General features: G+C 43.9%; 1 protein-coding gene across 4 annotated transcripts in view; it reads right to left on the reverse strand.

Moving 5' to 3' along the window:
* Positions 1-2,635: 2,635 nt before the first annotated feature.
* zc3h13.S (zinc finger CCCH-type containing 13 S homeolog) overlaps positions 2,636-21,406 on the reverse strand; it is a 55,930-nt gene continuing 37,159 nt past the window's right edge. For all 4 annotated transcript variants that reach the window (XM_018249955.2, XM_018249953.2, XM_018249954.2 and 1 more), the window contains 5 exons: positions 12,716-13,231; positions 10,582-10,740; positions 7,589-7,789; positions 3,394-3,557; positions 2,636-2,949 (listed from right to left, as the gene is read on the reverse strand). In XM_018249955.2, coding sequence (XP_018105444.1) covers positions 2,779-2,949; positions 3,394-3,557; positions 7,589-7,789; positions 10,582-10,740; positions 12,716-13,231 — 1,211 coding nt within the window. In that variant the 3' untranslated portion in view covers positions 2,636-2,778. The remainder of the gene's footprint in view (positions 2,950-3,393; positions 3,558-7,588; positions 7,790-10,581; positions 10,741-12,715; positions 13,232-21,406) is intronic.

Here is a 21,406-nt window from a genome sequence, read left to right on the forward strand (position 1 = left end):
TTGGTAGAAAGTATCTGCATTAAGAACCTCCTGCTCATAAGCATGGATATTCTGGCTTGGGCTTCCACTGTCTTAGTTGCACAATTCACCAAATCTACTAGTCTGACAAACTGTCTGCAGCCCCTAGTCCCAAAAAGAACAATCTTGTGCCTTTTCTCTTTAGGCCAGTCAATGTGTTCTTTGGCAAAATGTGAGCTCTTCAGCACGTCTTTCCCCCCCCCCCCCCCCAACAATGGCACTTTGCAGGGGCTTCTTGCCAGAAGCTTGGCTTCACATAGGTGTCTTCTAATTCTAACAGTATCACAGGTAACTTTACACCTTTATTTGAACTTCCTGGAGCGGATCATTGGCTGAGTCTTTGCTATTTTGGCTATTTATCCATTTGAATAGTAGTTTTCCATTTTCTTCCACGTCTTTCAGGGTTTGGTTACCATTTTAAAGCATTTGAGATCAGTCATTTTCTGCACTTCTTTATATATTTCCCCCTCTACAATCAACTCTACAATCTTTTGAACAATGTCTGGAATGAACCATTTTCAGAGAGAAATGCACTATAAGCAGCATGCACAAAATTTGCTCCTTCCTTTCTTAAATAAGGGCAGTAATTGACCCTTGGTTTTTAACATAATAAATGCCCTCACTAATTGAACTCATCATTGCTACTATTTAGAACAAGCTATTATTATTTTGAACACTGCTATTTGGAACAAGCCTCAATTAATGATTTAATTTACACAGAATCAGCAGCATGCATGTCATGACTGTTGGGTCTACTGGTTTTCTATTACACCTACTAGTCAATTGTCATGTAGAAATATAATTTCTACCCAGAAAAACAGAGACTGATCAGGTTAGTGATGTCAGACTTCTATTATTCTGAACACAACAGTTTTTGCTAGCTAGCTCTTATCTTAAATAAAGGAAAGCCAAGATAGATAAAAAAAAAAATAAAAAAATAATGGATGTGTGCAGAACAGGACACAGTCTGTTTAAAACAGGTTTAAAATTATTTAACAAGTCAATTTAGTCACTTCCAAACAAAAAGTGTACTATATTAAACCCAATAATTAATGAATAAATGTTATAATTACCATGAACAATTTCAAAGGTTAGACTGCCTCTACTATGCCCACATGTAGCATCATCTACCAGCCAATATGTAATAAGCAGTGACAGGTGTTTGAAGTAATGTCCGTATTGCAATGTGTGTCGTTACAGAAACGTGAAGAAACACAGGCACACGTTACCCATAATACTCTGAGATACACTAATAGTTTGAGGCGTGGGACTTGGTTTTTAAATAATACACAATATGGCCCTTCTCTTTCATATTCTTTTCACGCTCATGGGGATCTAACCATCATTTCATTAACATGGAAGGTGACCTGCATGGTTAATGTTTTTCAGTATAAATAACATGGCTTAAAGGGGAAGGAAACCTAGTCGGCGCAAACCCCCCAACCCCCCCTCCCACTGGGCAAATGCCCCTAACTTGTTACTTACCCTTCTGCGCAGGTCCAGTCCAGGGAGTTCACCGACGACATCTTCTTCCACGCGATCTTCTTCCTGCTTTGAACGGCGCATGTGCAGTAGGATCATTTCGCCAGTACGATCTACTGCGCATGCCGAGTACACTTTTGGCGCATGCGCAGTAGAGCCGTACCGGCGAAATGATCCTACTGCACATGTGCCAAACCGCCGTTCACAGCAGGAAGAAGATTGTGTGGAAGATGTCGTCGGTGAACTCCCTGGACTGGACCTGCGCAGAAGGGTAAGTAACAAGTTAGGGGCATTTGCCCAGCGGGACAGGTAGGCCAGGGGGGAGGAGGGTGGGCAACAAACGGGAGGGGGGGTGGCGGGTTTGCGCCGACTAGGTTTCCTTCCCCTTTAAAACAAAAGAAAGAAGAGCCTAACACCATAGTGAAGTGCAGAACAGATGATACCAATAATAATGCAGCATGGGAGAAGTAACATTACATGTGTTTTGGCAAGGACTGCTTCCTACAACAAGGCAGTAGTGTTTAGCCGGAAACTAAACGCTTATGAACCATATGGAAGATATGGTATTGTTAGAAAATTAAAAGGAAATGTTACAAACTACTAAAATAACTGAATTCAGGTATAAAGACATCAACGGCAGCATGGACCAGTGAAATTACTGTTTTTTCAAAACAGTCAGATGATGCAAATGGTTTTTTTTAAAGAATATTTTGCATTTCTGGTCATGGTTTCATGCAAAGATATATCAATATCAAGAAATGACCTTTCAAAAGAATTCATTCTGAAGAAACATATTATACAATTGTCAGACATTCGTTCAAAACACATCAGTATTCCCCTTTTATTCATGGCAAGTGTTTGTTTTCTTTTTATGCTATGATTTTATTCAGAAGCTTCAAGGTAGAATGTGACCTCCACCACCCATTGTCTGAGGCAGTCTGCGGAGATGGCAAAAATAACGGCAAGAAAATGAACTTTCCGTAAAGACACATCTGGAGATCACCATGCCCATTTTTTTTTTTCCAAATGCATGACCTGTATGTTATGTACTTGTCTTTAATTCTGCAGAAGAAATACCAACAGATACCCTTTCAAAAATGTGATGTAGAAAAAGTTCATTAAAAAAATACAACTGTTTTAAAAGAAATCTTTATATTTCACTTTAACAAGATGCATCATTGTGCACTGAACGAATGTATAGTCAAACAAAACAATAACACAAGGAGGAAACATGGCAATGCACATTTGAGAGCGAGTCTTGGGATAAATAAATCACATTTAACAAACGCAAGGTTCGGGCTTCTTGCTGGAGTCAGAAACTTTGCATTCATCGTTTTTTTCTTGGTTTAAAACAAAGTTTGAAGGTTTCCGCTTAAAAAGACGCAAGCTTAACCTCAAAAGTTCGCTGTCCACTACAGGAGGGTTCGAGTACATCTGTTTCACCATACCCTGGTAGAATAACAGGAATAGCATAGTTTCAGCATTGGATAAGTTAAACAGTGTCAAGTAGTGCCAAATGTGCTTAAAATCTATGTAGCAATTCAGGAGATACAGATGAGGGAATTCTTGGAAGAAAAGTCACATCAAAACAAATGTAAGATAAGGGTTGTTCATAAACAGTTCTCCATAAGTTTGTCACCCTATACTACAACAAGATCATCTGCCCAAGAGATGTTCCAAAAGGGGGTTTGGAATGCTGACAATTAAATCTTTCAATTCCTTCTTCAAGTCCCTTACTTCGGGGTGAATTTCCATTAATTAGAATACTGAGCATACTTGCTGTTCTTTAAATAATGAATATACGTTTTTTGATAATGAAGGATTTGCATTACAAAGCTGCTGCACATTATTTCCATATATTTCTTATACACACACAGTGAGGACATGAATTACCTTCTCATTTTGAACAAGCTGCTTGCGAATGGCCAAGTCTCTTCGGGAACACAGGGCTTTACAGCAGGGTCCTAGATTGCTAAGTAAGCTGGCCCTCTCCTGCTTCCTCAACAATGCCGCCATATTGAGAGCCCCCAGATCATGATCAAACAGGGTCTCTGTATCTGAAACACAAAGTCCAGTTCTTATTTACCTGTGGTTTTCTACAAAATCTGCAGCTATGTTTGCATTGAATAAAAATAGTTATCTACAAACCCACTATTAACTTTATTTTGTAAAGTCAAGCACAGTTAGAAGAAATAAAAACCCAAGGCTTCCAATATATATATCCATTAAAAAATGTTATTTTTTTTAATTTCATATTTGCATCACTATAATTTGACAACAAATGTCCAGTTTAATATAAGGATTTTCAGTCTGAGTTAGAGAGCCGTTAAAGTCACTAACCCGGTTTGTCTTCCTGTGTAAGAACTAAACCCATTGTATTCTACAGAGCTTTGCTGTCATCTGCTGTGCTAATGTGCTTTTTTGCCCTTTTCATATTACATGATTGCCCCTATGGCTACAGAGCAGCATATTGATATTAACTATAGTAGAGTCTCTGAAGCAAATACGCCAATTTTACCAAATGCAGAGCAACAATACATTATAATTGAATTACTTTTAAACACTTTAAATACATCTTTGACTAGAAAAAATCAAGTCTCTCTACCTGCAAAATGTATGCAAAAGGTAGTTATTTTGTTAAATTTTGTTTGTGCAGGAATCAGCTATTTAAGTGAGCTCTAATACATCTTATGTAAAATTTTAATTAACGAGATAGTGCCCCTTTAAGCTAACTTGAAGTGTATGTTATAGATTGTGCTATTTGTTGCAGCATTTAAATTTGTCGTCATTTTTCATAGTTTAATAAAGGGAATCCTACATTCTATTAGGAATACAACATTTATATGCAATGCATAATTACAAATTAAAGAGATAGTTATACAAAGAACAGACAGACATTTCTGTTGTCTCGGGGACACAGGGAACTATTGGGGTTAAGCTCCACCCTCCAGGAGGCAGGACACTTGATCTTAAGGGGGCATGCCAGGTACTCCGGCTTAACCCCACACTGAACCAATCCAATCAGTTTTCAAGGGTCCTCCTTACTATGAGGATGGACATCCAATATGAGAGAGGAATCTCGGTCAGCGCAGCTGATACATAGGGTAACACCAGGAGCAGGGCTACCTGTATTCTTATGGTGAACCTCCTTTGCGGGAAAGCCCACCGGGGTCAGCTTCTAACCATAGCGGGCTATAGCGACCACCCCAGACATTCCTGCAACCCAGGTAGGGAGAGCAGACGGTCAGGCTCGTGAGAAATACCAGTTAGTATGACAAATTAACTGCATACTCAGGCACCCCAAGGTGCTCGAATGATTGCCCCCCTTCCCTGCATCTGACCAGCCGCCCGTTCTGCTCGCCCCCTCCTTCCTATCTGCGCCATTTTCCAAGCCAGCTCTTTCCCTTATACCAGCAGTACCGGCCTGCACTCCGCGGGTAGCAGCCCTCGCTTCCTCTGTGGGCTTCCAGGACACTTCCTACAGGGGTAAGGGAGCCGCCAGCGCTTCACGCTCTGTTGGACAGCAGAGGGAGCGGTGTGGGCCAAACGGGAGGTGGGGTTCGCGTTCCAGGCGCCATCTTGGATTCACTTTGCACCTCGGGTGGTACACATAATCCCACCCAGCAGTCTTATCACTGCCTCACTAGGGGACTCGTGGGGGGGGGGGGGTTTGGACACACACACACACCACATTGTGGTTGGGCCTCATAAGCCAAGCAGTACCACTGTCTCACGGCAGCACACCCTCCTCGCTTCCCAACCGACCAGCACATAAATACCTACTCTGATACCCAACCAGTAAGTATGTAACTTAGCCACTGCTTACTTGGCGGAAGGTAAATCAAGGGGATTATTTCCTAGGGCAGCAGCGAGAGCACCAGCAACAGCAGCACAGGTGGCTTACTTCCTATGCACATAATGTAAGTCAAAAATCCCAGGGAAGCAGGCCCTTCTGCAGGTCCTGTTCCAAGGGGCAAGGAGTGGCACCCGCTACTGGGGGTACATCCACTTCACCCACAGCTCAGTCTGGGAATTCTGAATAAACTTTCTGGAACTACGGGCGGTAAGATTAACCCTAGACCACTGGTCACACTGTCTGCAAGCAAAGTTAGTGCGACAAGGTGGAACCCGCAGCAAGGCAGCTCTAGCCAAGGCCAAGCAGATCGAGTTGGGCAAAGCTCAACTTGGTGAGACTGTCCACCATTCACATAACGGGAGTTTCCAACACAAAAGTGGATTTTCTCAGTCGAAAGCAACTGGATCCAGGGGAATGGGAACTTTACCCAGAGGCATTTGTGGAACTCATGACGCACTGGGGCCAACTCGAGATTGAAAAAACAATCTCAAGGTGACAAACTTCTTTGCTCATTATAGGACCCGTTGGTGATGGGAGTGGATGCCATGATACAGTGTTGGCAGTTACACCTTGCCTATGTCTTCCCTACCCATGCTGCCTTGGGTTCTCAAGAAAATCAGGCAATCACACATCACAGTATATGTAAAGCTCCTTATTGGCCCAGGAGAATGTGGCTCTTAGATCTTCAGGAAATGGCCATAGCACATCCAATTCGCCTTACACCTAGGAGCGATCTTCTGCATTAGGGTGCCATAGTCCAACACAATCCGGGACTGTTTGCTTTGACAGGATGGCTGTTGAAGCAGCCATTTGGAGACCGTGAGGCATAGTGGAAGAGGTCATTACCACAATGTTAAAGACAAGGAAACCCACATCATCCAGAGCATATCACAACTATTGCAACTGGTGCAAGGATGCAGATCTACCCTTTCTTGAGTACAACACGCCAAGAATTCTATCCTTCCTCCAGCGAGGCCTTCAGCTGGGCCTTAAGCTGAGTTTCTTTAAGGTACAGGTTCGCACTCTTTCGGCCCTATTCCAGTCACACCTGGCGATGGAAGACTCCGTCCGTACTTTTATACGGAGAGTAGCGCAGGTTGTTCCACCGTTCCAGCTACCAATTGTAGGATGGGATCTCAATCTAGTTCTGGAGGCTCTGCTGGATCCCCCCTTTGAACCATTGGGGACTATTTCCGAAAAGTGGCTCACCTGGAAGGTAGAGTTTCTGCTGGCGATTTCATCGGCCAGACAGGGTTATCGTGTGATCCATCATTATTGGTCTTTCACAAGGACAAGGCAGTGCTACGCACAGTGCCATCTATCCTTCCAAAGGTAGGGTCTTTGTTCCATACGAATCAAGAGACTGTGGTACCATATCTGTGTCCGTAACCCACGAATGACGGGTTCATAGTCTGGATGTGGTCAGAGCACTTCGCTGGTACCTTGAGCAATCAAAGTCCTTCCGATGTCCTCAAGCTCTGTTCGTAGTACCAACAGGGTCTCATCGAGGCATGGCAGCCTCCAAGACTTAAATTGCTCAATGGCTACCTATCTAAGGGAAGATCACCACCAGAGAATATACAAGCACACTCCACAAGGTCAGTGGAAGCTTCCTGGGAGTGGCGCAATTCTGCTTCCTTGGATCAGATCTGCAGAGCAGCTACTTGGTCTTCTGTGCATACATTCACTAAATTCTATAGTCTAGACACGTTTTCCTCAGCAGAGGCCTCCTTTGGTCATAAGTCACAGCACTCTGTGGTGCAATAACGTGTCATATTCACTTGCACCCACCCTGCTGTTCTGGTGCTGCTTTAAGTCCCCAATAGTCCCGTGTCCTCCACCGAGAAGAGAGGATTTTTTGATACTCACCAATAAGTCAGTTTCTCTGTAGTCGGTAGGGGGGCACAGGACTTCCTGTCCCTAAGCGAGATGTGACCATGTTAGTCCAGAGGGGAATGTTTCCCTGGTTTACCAGTTCTGCAAGTTAGTTAATTTTAATTCCATTTCAACAGTCTCTTTGGTACAAACTGATTGGATTGGTGCAGTGTGGGGTTAAGCCGGAGTACCTGGCATGACCCCTTAATTAAGATCCAAGTGTCCTGGAGGGTGGAGCTTAACCTTAATAGTTCCCTGTATCCCCGACTACAGAGGAAACAGATTTAAAAGAGTATCAAAAAATCCTGTTATACCAGATAAACAAAGCAATGCTGAAAGATTGTAATGGTAGAATACCTTTTGGCTTTTCTAGAGACTGCTGGCAGAGGTCTTTAACTTTATTAAACAATTCTGGTCCAGCCAAACGCTTTGAAATGCCAACACGAAGCAAAACTGCTGCTGGCGTAAATTTCAAGAGTGCAGCTCCAGACTCCCGAGGTTCCTTAGGCTGCTTTGGCATCAAACTGGACCAGTCCACATCAATAGCATCCAAAGGATCTGTAACAAAACACAGATCAACTTGCCAATAAAAAGAATAATTGAAGAAAACATTTCATACAGCTACAGAATACAAAGCTTTGATTTACATACAGTCCAATGCTGAATTAACTTTTATGATGATTTTTTTTTGGATTTATTGAATTTTAAGGTTTAAAATTGACTTATTTTTATATTCAGCTTCTTTCCTGTTCATCTTTAAGTTTGTCATTCAATCCATCACCATGTATAAAAAAGGCACATGCCCCTTGATTTATGTGGCTCACAGTATTATAGTGCTTTGACTTTTACGATATAAGACAGATAATGAAAGCCTACTGATCGGAGCAGACCTTTACTTAATCATCTGAAAAAAAATTATTGGAATAACAAATAACTAAAGAAAAGGGATGGTGTTCCCCCTGTTGCAAACACAAGAGCAATGTGCAAATTATACAGTGAGTAATGTATCTGCTATTGTAAAATTTAAGGATACTATAAATCAGCGCTGTCCAACTTCTGTGGTAGAGGGCCACAATTTTACTGGCCTATGTGGTGGAGGGCCGATAATACAAGTCAGTGTTGGCCACTCCCCCTTTTAAACCACACCCACTGTAAACCACACCTATGTTACCACAATAACTTTTAAGATCATAGCCACATTAAAGGTGGTAACACACCAAAAAACCAAATGCTTGGTGCTCACTGCAGGGAAATCCCTCATCACTCGTATGTGAAAAATTGAAGTCATGTTAAAATATACCCTTAAATCCATATGCCTCATCCTCCCCTGTGAATACAACAATCCCCCAACACATGATTAAACACCTTAGGGGCCCTTAACAACAATTTCCAAATGCTAACAAACCCCAAGAACAAACCCCTAACAGGATTACATTATACAGGTAGCGTAGGGCAAGCAGAGAATGGCACACACAAGCAGCACTGGGCAAGCAGAGAATGGCACACACAAGCAGCACTGGCAAGCAGAGAATGGCACACACAGGCAGCACTGGGCAAGCAGAGAATGGCACACACAGGCAGCACTGGGCAAGCAGAGAATGGCACACACAGGCAGCACTGGGCAAGCAGAGAATGGCACACAAAGGCAGCACTGGGCAAGCAGAGAATGGTACACACAGGGAGGGACGGCAGAACAGAGCAGGAGACAGGGAAAGCTATCATTCTAATATGTACTACATACAGTGACACAGTGCTGGTGCCTCATTAGCAATTTGAATAAGGTGTGAACATGTGAACAATTTGGGCAGTTTCAGTCTGGGTCTGAGGTGTGAACAGTACAGGGCTTTAGGATATAAACAATAGAGGTGTCACAAGTGTGAACAATACAGGGGGGATCACAGGTTTGAACAATACAGGGGATTAGTCTGAAATTGAGGTTTAAACAATGCAAGGGCCAGTTAATCTCTGTAGCGATACCTTTTACATTTTACATATGGTAAGCAAACAGCAGGTAGGTGGGGGCCACAGAAGGGGGGTCGGTCCGTGGGCGGCCAGTTGGACAGTCCTGCTATAAATCATCGAGGAGTTTCATAGCAATACAAAGGCAAAAGGAAAGGCTGAACAACAAGTCCATTAAATCAGGGGCGTAACTACAGAGGAAGCAGACCCTGTGGCTGCAGGGGGGCCCAGGAGGTACAGGGGCCCCATGAGGCTCTCATTGATGAGCAATTTCAACATATATTGGTAAAACAGGCCAAACACTGGATATGTTGGGGGCCCTAAAATTAATTTGCTGTGGGGCACAGCAACATCTAGTTACGCCACTGCATTAAATACAGTTCGAGTAAATCAGAGGTGACTTCCAATATCCTTATTTTTTTACAACAGGGGATACTTTATTACAATACACATTTCAGAGAGTCATATGACAGAGATTACATCGCTAGCCACAGATTACTGATGAAACCACTAAATTCCATTTATAAAACATAATTTACAGGATTTACATAGTTATATTTGTATAATACACACGAGCCATGAAAATCCTGTAAATTATATCCTTAAAAACAGTTGAAATTAAATTATAAACTGTGTTTAGGGAACGTGTCACATGACATGTGTACCCACTGTTACAGGACAAGGACATTAAAGTTCCATGACCTGTATAAAAGCACTTGGCCTTCAGGTAGTGCCTGTTGGACAGGACAGATAGATCACAAAAGGTGTAGGTAAAGCATCATAAGCTGGTAACAAAATGTGATCGAAAGCAAATTTTAATGAGAATAAAATGGATCAAGCCAAACGACAAGAAACATGGCCTTAGCTATGGGCAGTAAAATTATTAGGATTGCAAGTTAATTTATTACTGGAAGAACTTTCATTAATCTTATTCTAAAAGAACCCTAACTTGTTATACTAAAGAATCTTAATTTAACTTGAAAAATGGCCTAGAGCAACTGTGTTAATATTTTGCGAATATTCTTAAAAAGCAAAGAATCGCATTAGCTCTCTTTCAAAGATCTGTTAATGCAATATGCGTTTTTAAGAATTTACAATAAGGAAGAATATATACAGGATTTAAAATGTTAAACTAATCATGCAAACATCTGAAAAGAGAAAAAAAAACAAAGGCAATACAAGCAGGCAAAAATTGATTTTACAAGCAGCTTGTACTTTGCTCGCCCTTGCCTTTCTGAAGCACAAAGAACAAAAACATTTCTAAAATCCAATACAAATACAAATGCCAGAGCATTAGTGCTACAAACACAATATGCCTTCTGACATAAATTCTGGATTCCAAACTGGCATTTGCTGTAATAAGATAAAGCCTATTGCAAATGACGGATTACCTGATGGTTTGTCATCGTCTTGTTGATGATCATCTTTCTTTTCTGCATCATCGGCCAATATCTCATCCAGTTCATCATCACTGATTGGCTCATATTCTTCCCCAGGTACGGAGTCCACAGACTGATCATCATCTAGCTTGGGCTCCTCATCATCACCACCTTAACAGAACACTTTGCAGTTACATGCCAAAAACATACAGTCATATGAAAAATTGTGGGAACCCCTCTCAGCCTGCATAATAATTTACTCCACTTTCAACAAAAAAAAAAAAAAAGATAACAGTAGTATGGGTCATCACAATTTGCACAAAGAACATCTCTATGGCAGGGTGATGAGAAAGAAGCCCTTTCTGCACTCACGCCACAGTCGATTGTTGCATGCAAAAAGTCATTTTGACAAGCCTGAAGGGCTGATGAGACAAAAATTTAGCTATTTGGTCATAACAAAAAGCTCTTTGCATGGCGGAAGAAGAACACCAAATTCCAATAAAAACACCTGCTACCTAACAACAAATTTGGTGGAGGTCATCATGCTGTGTGGCTAGTTCAGGGACTGGGCTCTCATTAAAATTGAGGGTTCGGATGAATTCAACCCAATATCAACAAATTCTTCAGGATAATGTTCAATCATCAGTCACAAAGTTGAAGTTACACAGGGGTTGGATATTACAAGACAATGACTCTAATCACACTTTGAAACCTACAAAGGCATTTATGCAGAGGGAGAACTTAATATCATCGAAAATCTATGGGATGATTTGAAGCAGGTTGCCCATGCTCGGCAGCCATCAAATTTAACTGAACTGGAGAGATTTTGTATGGAAGAATGGTCAAAAACACCACCATCCAGAATCCAGGCACTCATCAAAGGCTATAGGAAGCGTCTAGAGGCCATTACATTTGCAAAAGGAGGCTCAACTAAGTATTGCTACTTTGAAAGCTTAGCCAATGGTGATGACAAAACTCCAAAAAATTAAGAGGGGTTCCCAAACTTTTTCCTATGACTGTACTCTACAAATTCATTGGATTTCTTACATAATGTTATGTATACATGGCACTGCAACAAAACTTATTAGTTCACCTCTGTGCTAATGGGAATACTTCAAATTATGGCAACTTTTTGAAATCCCATCAGTCAGAATTCCTAGGCTTAGGAAAATATGCAGAGAGTTAGGACATTGGAGCCTCTTTGGAGTTCTGGAAAATCTTACAGTGTCTTGTTGAGAGAACTTTACAGAGAATTCTTATTTGGGCTGTCTGTGTTTATTGTTATCCTTGGCCACAGACATGAATATGTAATAAACTAGTGAAGTGGATTTTTTTCCACTGTTAATTTGCCTCATAAAAAGTCATAAAACAGACTAATTTGGATGGTTTTACTGGATGCCATATTCTTAGTAATTACAAGACAAAAGCTGGCACAATGACAATGAAAGTGACAATTTAAAAGCATAGACTGTCACTTTGTAAGCTCTCCCTAGGGAAGTCTCTGCTGCTATTCCTATTACTTAAACCTGGAAGCACCTTCTAGTGGAATAACTGTCCCAACATAGACCTAGCAGACTAGTTACTGCTAAGTCCACCATCAAAAATAATAAACATGTCAAACAATGCTGTATACTTAATGTCTGACAGAAATAAGGAAATACCACTGTCCTTTAAATAAGTTAAGAGATGCAGCACTGTTCATTGGTGGAAGCAATTATCACACCACAGAAGCAGATTTCTTGAATGGCAAAGGTCTTAATGTGGATGGCCACATAAATAATTACGTGCGCGCACACACATCTGAATGTACTTTCCTGTCTGTATTTCTTATTCCTTAGAAAACAGTTTATCTTAACAGAATGAGAATGCAGACAATGCTTTTTCTACATTTTCATTGGCTCTGTGTATTTTTCTTGTGGGTAACATTTTATCATCAAGCATAATAACCTGATATACACAAATATTACAACTACAAAAAATATACTTGCTGGTTCAAGAATAAAATTGTAAATGTAAGAATGAACTTGCTATATACATAGTGTAATTTAGTGATAAAAATCATAAGAAAATCCTTTAAGTACAGTACTAATTGTTAAAAGCCATGGGAAATATTAACTTTAACATTAAAAAAAAAAAAAAATCTTACCATCAAAGATCTCTGGATTTTCGTTTTTACGACTACTGCCCATATCCTGCAGGTTTTCAGAGATTCGATCCATTTTATCCACAACTGAACTATTTCGACTACTATTTTCGTAATTTTTGTCCAGGTCCCTTTCCTTGTGTTCAGTACGTTTTGGCTCGGCAATGGATGGCATATCAAGAGGGCGTACTTGTTCTCTCTCTGTACTTTCTGGGACAACTTTGTCACGTTCCCTTTCAAGGTCTCTCCTCCTGTCTCTTTCTCTCTCACGCTCTCTTTCTCTGATTCGGTCACGGTCTCGGGTTCTTGGCCATTCTTTATCAGCATCTCGATCCCACTCCCTCTGTCTTCCTTCTCTCCGTTCCCTCTCTCTGTCCTTGTCACGATCTCTCTCATATTCATGACGTTCTCTTTCGGGTACTCTTTCCCGGCTGTCAAATGACCCAGATCTGGAATGCACTTGACGATCGGATTCAGGCGAACTTTTTCTGGAACTGTGACTTCTTGAATCCCTACGATCTATTAAACAAACAAAACTCATTTATAGCATTGAGGTATGTTTTTCTCCAAGCTAGATACTAGCAGAGACTAGCAGCTGAATGCTGAAGTAAATATAGGTGTAGAAAGATTGCCTTGTTTCTCAGCCACATTACTAATGGAACTAGACAACTAAGTTCTTGTGTATCAAAACAGAAAACAATTTTGCAATTAATAAGGAACCATTTTGTCTTGGTGCCTTCCATTTGAGAAGAACACTTACAGCTGGTTAAGAGCAGCAATACAACAAAGAATTATGCACTCTATAAAGGGGCAGGTGTGACTACCTTGATAGGGATTGTGAAGCATCTTTGTTGAATAAAAGCATTGTGTGGGATGGTTTACTCCTGGCATTCCCCCTAGTTAAGTATTTATAATCCGTTACTACAAGGTGGTCAGTATTCTCTGATAAAAATGGTTATAGTACCCATTTAACTGTTGTGGACATTGGTACCTTTACTAAACTACAATGTATGCACTCTATAAAGATACAAGGGTCTCTCCAGTCTTAAGCCAATTCATTGGGGTAGGAATGTCAGATCAAAAATAAATGCCAAGTTTAGAGAATGACCAGTGATCCCAGTTCTTGAATGCCTGAAAAAGGAGATTTTGTAGACTCACGTTCACCATAAAATCTCTCTCTTCAGTCACTTTGGAGACACAGAAACAGTGGGGTATAGCTGGTACCACTAGGAGGTAGGACACAACAAGAAAGAAAGAACTGGCTCCTCCTCTGCTGGCTATATCCCCAGCAGTAGTAGGTGGAGCACTAATCAGTTTGTAACAAAGCTCAAGTGAGGAACTCGTAATTCAAACAAAATAACTGGTAACATTAAGCCGTCTCAAAGCTGCCTCTGATAATAGGGTGGGAGAAGAGGCTCTAAGCTGAGGACACCACTGTGTCGTGAAGAACTTTTCTGCAGAAGCGTGTCACAAAAGTATTGACGTGATAGAATTTTGCAAAAGAGTGGATAACAGGATTTTTTGATACTCACCGTTAAATCTGTTTCTCTGTAGTCATAAGGGGGACACAGGGACCGATGGGGCCACCCTCCAGGAGGCAGGACACTTGGTAACAATTAATTAAGGGGCGTGCCGTGCTTGGCTTAACCCCGCACACAGTGCTCAACACTCAGTTTGTTCCAAAAATTTTTTTAACCATTATAACTGAACTATAACTTATGACAGAATGAAAGTCAGGGATTATCCTGGACACGACCATCAGGTCAACGGCTCGTCCTAGGGCGGGAAGCCCTGTGTCCCCCTTATGACTACAGAGAAACAGATTTAACGGTGAGTATCAAAAAATCCTGTTTTCTCTGTCGTCTTAGGGGGACACAGGGACCGATGGGGACTTAACAAAGCAGTCCCAAAAACAGCAGGGTGGGACGAGCCAAATTTAACGGATTTAGTGGAAGATAGACTGCAACACCTTGCGACCGAGGGAGGCCTCAGCCGACGAAGTTTTGTCGAGTCTGTAGAATTTAGTAAAAGTATGAACAGAGGACCAGGTAGCTGCTTTGCAGATCTGATCCAATGAGGCAGCATTGCGCCATGCCGATGAGGCTCCCATTGCTCTTGTGGAATGAGCCTTGACACCTTGTGGTGGTGTTCTACCTTTTGACAGGTAGGCTTGGCAGATGGTTTGTTTGATCCATCTGGCGATGGTAGTCTTTGATGCTGGTAGACCTTTACGAGGTCCGGAAGGAATAACAAATAGAGTTTGAGATTTCTGAAAGGGCTTTGACCGTTCAAGGTACCACCGGAGTGCTCTGACTACGTCTAGATTGTGAAGACGTCGTTCCTTGTCATTATTTGGATCTGGACATAATGATGGAACTATGATTTCCTGATTAATGTGAAAGGAAGACACAACTTTGGGTAGAAACGAAGGAACTGTCCGCAAAACTGCCTTGTCCTTGTGGAACACCAGAAAGGACGGATCACAGGATAGTGCACTTAGTTCAGACACCCTTCTGGTTGACGAGATTGCCACTAGAAACACAGTCTTGTAAATGAGCCATGTGTCGGAAATAGAACTCATGGGTTCGAATGGAGGGTCAAGTAAGGCCTCGAGTACGAGATTAAGATCCCAACCCGCGACGGGCGGTTGAAATGGAGGAATTACGTGAGCCACTCCTTGCAGAAAAGTCCGTATGGTGTCCTCTGTTGCAAGTCGATGTTGAAAAAGGACAGACAATGCCGATACTTGTACTTTTAATGAACTGAGTTTTAGACCCAACTGCAGACCATGCTGTAAAAAGGACAACACTCTAGGTATGCTGAGTTCTAGAGGGGGCAGGTTGAGCTCTTCACACCAACTGTAATAGGAACGCCACACTCTGTGATAAGATTTGGAAGACGTGGGTTTACGTGCTTTTAGCATAGTTGAAATAACTTCTTCTGCTATCCCTTTTCTTCGCCAGATGGATGCTTCAATAGCCATCCCGTCAAAGCGAACAGTCCGGGATTTGGATGTGTCACTGGACCCTGGCTGAGCAGATCTGGTCTGTGTTGTAGTCGGATCGGTTGTTCTATGGACATCTCTTGCAGATCGGAGAACCATGTTCTTCGAGGCCAATAGGGAGCTACCACAATTACCGTGATGGTTGATCTCCTGATCTTCTTGAGGACTCGAGGTAACATCGGAAGAGGAGGAAAGACGTATGCCAGGTCGAACGACCAAGGCTGTGTCATGGCGTCCACTCCCTCCGCTATTGTGTCTCGGGAACGAGCAAAGAACCTTTGAACCTTTCGATTGGTTCTGGATGCCATGAGGTCGATCTGTGGGTAGCCCCAGAGGTTTACTAGCTCCATGAATGCCTCCGGATGAAGTTCCCATTCGCCCGGATGTACGTGATTTCGGCTGAGGAAGTCTGCTTTTATGTTGGCCACTCCTGGGATGTGAATGGCCGACAATTGTACTTGGTTGGTTTCTGCCCAACCCAGTATTGCTTGTGCTTCCTTTAGTGCAGCTTTGCTGCGTGTTCCTCCCTGCCGATTTATGTACACCACTGTTGTGACGTTGTCGCTTTGGATGCGAACTGGTTTTTGGTGCAGGCGATGTGACCAATGGAATAAGGCTAGTCTTACTGCTCGCAATTCTAGTACGTTGATGTGAAGTTTGGACTCCTCGGGAGACCATTGACCTTGTGCAGATAGGTTGTTCCACGTGGCCCCCCAGCCCTTGAGGCTCGCATCCGTGGAAATTACACTCCAATCTGGGCTCGCCCAGGATTGACCCATGGCCAGGTTGTCCATCCTCAACCACCACAGAAGAGTCTCCCTTGTCGTGTGGGAGAGGTTGATCACTCGCGACAGAGGACCTCCTTTCCAGGATGACAAAATGTTTGCTTGTAAATCCCGTAGGTGAATTTGAGCAAAGGGAACTGCCTCGATGGTTGACACCATGAGTCCCAGTACTTTCATTGCCATGTGGACAGTTGGTCTCTGGTGAGATAGGAGTGACTGTACTTGATCTCTGATCTTGTGCTGCTTGTCTCGTGGAAGACAAACCATCTGTGTCATTGTGTTGAATTCCAGGCCCAAGAATACCATCTGGTGGCTGGGCTGTAGGTTGGACTTTGACCAGTTGATGGTCCAGCCGAATCTCTGCAATAGTCGAGTCGTCTTGCATAGGTCCTCCTTTGCCTTTTCTTCTGCTCTGGCCTTCAGGAGAAGATCGTCCAAATATGGAGTCACTGAAATGCCTTGTAATCGTAACGTTGCTGCCGTTACCGCCATAAGCTTGGTGAACACCCGTGGTGCTGACGAGAGTCCGAACGGAAGTGCCACAAATTGAAAGTGTTGATTCGCGAATGCAAATCTGAGGTATTTCTGGTGGTGGATCCAAATTGGTACATGAAGATATGCGTCCTTAATGTCTAAGGACATCATGAGCTGTTCGTGCTCCATGCCTCGTATCACTGATCGGAGTGTTTCCATCTTGAAACGAATGGACCTGATAAACTTGTTGAGCAGTTTGAGATCTAAAATTGGTCGGAAGGATCCGTCCTTCTTTGGCACTATGAACAGATTGGAGTAGAACCCTGAGAATCTCTCCGGCTGTGGTACTGGTACAATTACTCCAGTGTGTTCCAGTTTGGAAATGCATTGTAAGAATGCTCGTGCTTTTTTGGGGTGTGATGGAACCCTGGACATAAGGAATTTTCGAGGGGGTAGATTTGTGAAGTCGAGATGATAACCTTCCGTGACTATCTCGTTGACCCAAGCATCTGAAGAGTGATGGATCCATACCTCCCGGAATCGTAGTAGCTTGCCCCCTATTTGTTCTAGCGATTCCGGAGGGGGTGCCCAGTCAGGCTGAGGTAGACTTATCTCCTGCGGGCTTCGTGAAGATTTTGTTGGACTTCCATGGGGTGCGAGTTTTATCGTTGGTCTTGTTACGAAAGTGGGAGCGTCGTGGTGGACTGTACTTGCGTGTGTAACGTCCGCTTTGGCCACGAAAAAACTTTCCGCGTCTGGCTGTCCCCATAGACCTGCTCTTTGCCTGAGGAAGGAAGGTGCTTTTTCCCCCTGTTGCTTGTGAAATGATTTTCTCAAGTTCTTCACCAAATAATCGTTGACCTTTAAAGGGCAGTGAGGTTAAGGATTTCTTGGAACTTAGGTCAGCTGACCAGTTTTTAAGCCATAAGGTCCTCCGTGCCGCTATGGATAGAGCTGATGTTCGAGCTGTAATTTGTGCAATATCCAGGGTAGTATCACAGAGGTAAGCGGATGCCTCCGCAATTGTTTGCGCAGAGGACAGTAGGTCAGTTCTGGGCACTCCTTCTTGAATGTCTGTGACTAAAGATTCTGCCCATGCTTGAATAGCTCTGGACACCCAGGCTGAAGCGAGACAGGGTCTCAGGGTCGATCCAGAAGACGTGTAAATAGCTCTTAGGAACCCCTCTAACCGTCTATCCGACGGATCTTTAAAAGCCGCTGCGTCAGTTACTGGCAATGTGGTAGATTTCGATAATCTGGACACGGGAGCATCCACCATTGGAGGATTGGTCCACTTATCCACAAGCTCCTTGGGAAAGGGGTAGGATTTTGAAAATTTCCGTGTAGCTTGGAATTTTCGTTCTGGATTGTTCCATTCATCTTGTATCATATCCGTCAGCTGGTCATGCGATGGAAAAACTGTTGTGGACTTCTGTTGTCTCTTGAACAACCTAGATGTTTCAGCTTGTTTTTGTGCTTGAGAAATATTAAGTACTTCGAGCACCTTTTTAATGATGCCATCCACATCATGTTGGGAATCACGATCTCTCTCACCATCATGATCTTCCTCTTCTTCCCATGAGGACTCGTCTGAAGGTGGTATTTCGCCTTCTGATTGAGAGGAATTTTGTTCTGCCGACAACTCGTCGGAAGATACATGTGCTAAGGAATCGGCCTTAGAGTCATGAGAACGTTTGCGTTTGCCGCTTGGTCTGTGACTAAACTTAGCCAAGGCTTTTCCTAGGGTATTAGCAATGGCTGGTAATCCTTGTAAGGATGCTAAGGACTGAGACAGTTAAATAGCCCAGGAAGGAGCCGGTAGATCTTGTACCCGGCTGGGCCCCGGCTGTAGAGAAGGGCTTTCTGACCCAGAATTTTCTGTCTGTGTCTCTGTTGGAACAGGGTTGTTGGAAGAAGCATTTTGTGCCCCCTGCCCCATTGAAGAAGATCTGCACAGTGGCTCGTTCTCACCCCCTGGAATCTTAGATTGACACTTTGTACAGGCAAAGTAAGTCACCATTGCTGTTGTGGGTACTCTCCCCCCCGCCCTAGTGAATAATCCCACTGGCCTACCTTCTGCCATTGGATATCACCTGAGTGGAAAGTAGTGTGCGAGAGCTGAGTCAAGTTCCAGCTGTTGCAACTGTAGTTATGGAGCGTGGATAATTTCCAACTACTCCGCTTTTTGCCACCAACTGAGCTCTAAACTAGGAGTATGCCTTGTGGAGCTGTGTTGGTCTCTCCCCTGTGCGTTCCGCCGCAGCCTGCCAGTCCTCTCTGTAGAGTGAGCGGGGACAAAATGGCCGCTGGAACGCATATGCGTTCCAGCGCGAGCGCGATCCAAAATGGCGAGGCGCGCCAAACGGAACAGGGCTCTGCAGGCGGCGGACTCCCCGCCCCTCCTCCTAGTGCGTGCGGATCAGTTCACTCTCCCTCTCCCTGCCGTCTGGCCTCTCCGTTCTACACAATGCGCAGTGTGCGCATTACAAGGAGGGGAGCCAGCGTGTCAGTGCCTGTACTCGGCTGCAGGGAGACGATGATGCAATGTCTTTTTCCCCAATCCGGTTTCCCTCACTGAAGGTACCGGGGGGCACAGAGCACGGGTGGTGAGAAGAGGAGGGGGGAGGTATTGAGGGGGGGGCAGAGGGGGTTAACAGCTGGTGCCACCGTAGCAGGGAGGTTACAGGCAGGTGCCAGCCTACTTACCCAATGGTAGGTTCACAACAGCCAGACCCTCTGTCAACCGAATGGAAGCCAGGCACTGTCTGGATGGTCGGTATAGCCCTCAGGCTAGGTAATGACCCCGGTGAATATTACATGGTGGGGGCTAACCAAAGGATACAGGCAGCCCTGTTCCTGGTATCACCACAGGTGCCAGCCTCAGCTAGCCGAAGAAATCTTTCCCCACAGGGAAACTCCAACCTCCTGGTAGCAGGACACTTGAAAAACTAAGTGTTGAGCACTGTGTGCGGGGTTAAGCCAAGCACGGCACGCCCCTTAATTAATTGTTACCAAGTGTCCTGCCTCCTGGAGGGTGGAGCTTAACCCCATCGGTCCCTGTGTCCCCCTAAGACGACAGAGAAAGATGTCCATGTGGCTGCTTTGCAGAACTGTTATGCTAAAGCTTAGTTTCTGAATGCCCATGATGTGCTCATCCCCCTGGCGGAATGGGCCTTGACTCGAACAAGTGGGGGTTTTTCCCTGTGCGATGTATGCTCTTGGATGGTTTGCTTTATCCATTCGGAAACAGATGACTTTGTGTTTGAGGTGCCCTGTCGAGGTCCTGTGGAAAACGAATAGAGAGTCTGATTTGAGTATGTCTTGTACTCTGTGTAGGTAGAACTTAAGGGCTCCGACTGGGTCCAAGGTGCCTAGTGCCTTTTCCTTGGGGATGGACAGAGAAGAGCAAAATGTTAGGGTGACCATCTCCTGATTTAGGTGGAATACAGAAACTTTTTGTAGAAATGTGGGTACCGTTCTGAGAACCGTCTGGTCGTGATGGAATGTGATAAAAGGTGCCTTGCATGACAGAACACGGAGTTCAGAGATGCATCTAACCGACGCCATCGCAATGAGGAGAACGGTCTTCCAGGTGACCCACTGCAGCTGAACCGTGGTGCTTTTAGCACCAATCTGAGGTCCCAGGGTGGTGCACTATGCCCCGAACCCTGCTCTTATGTTAACAAATCCATCCATAGTAAGTGTTACCCCAATTCTCAATCTCCTATAAGCAGCCGTATATGGAAAAGCTTACCCGCTTTGTGGTGTGACCCGGGTGCTGCCGACCAGAGTGTCGCTAAGGAGGCAACATGTGGAAAGAAGAACCAGAGGTTGCGGCACACTCCTGAGGCTAAAGATCACTCCGTTCAATGTGAAGTTAAAACATCCGTCTTTATTTGTTACATTCAATTAAAAGGACAAAGTAGCCCAAGGTCTGACGTGTATCGTAACAACATGCTTCCTCAGAGCCCTGAAGCTTCGCAGATAATAGTCAGTTTCTTTGATTTGCGAAGCCCATTGAGTTTATGACGCAGGTCTCCCGAGAGAATTGCATGGAGGAGGGAATTGGACCAGGCCTGTATAGCTCTGCTGACCCAGGCTATTGCCAACACTGGTCGTAGAGATGTACCAGAGGCGGAGAATAGGGAGTGAAGAATTCCCTCAAATTTTTTGTCCATGTGGTCTTTGAATGTAAAAGGGACTGGTAAGGCTGTGTTCTTGGACAGTGGTGAGACTGGTACCTCTACCGAGGGCGGTGAGGACTATTTGTCCGTAAGGTTTGCCGAGAAGGGGTAGAGCTTGAGAAATCTGCGGTTGGTCTGTAAAGGCCTCTCTGGTTTGTCCCATTCCTGTTGTACAATCTGCTGAAGTTGGGCATGAGCTGGGAATGTACTGTAGCAGAAGACCTACTATTGCACTTGAATAGAGCCT

This window comes from Xenopus laevis, chromosome 2S (assembly GCF_017654675.1).
Source record: "Xenopus laevis strain J_2021 chromosome 2S, Xenopus_laevis_v10.1, whole genome shotgun sequence".
NCBI classification, from domain to species: domain Eukaryota; kingdom Metazoa; phylum Chordata; class Amphibia; order Anura; family Pipidae; genus Xenopus; species Xenopus laevis.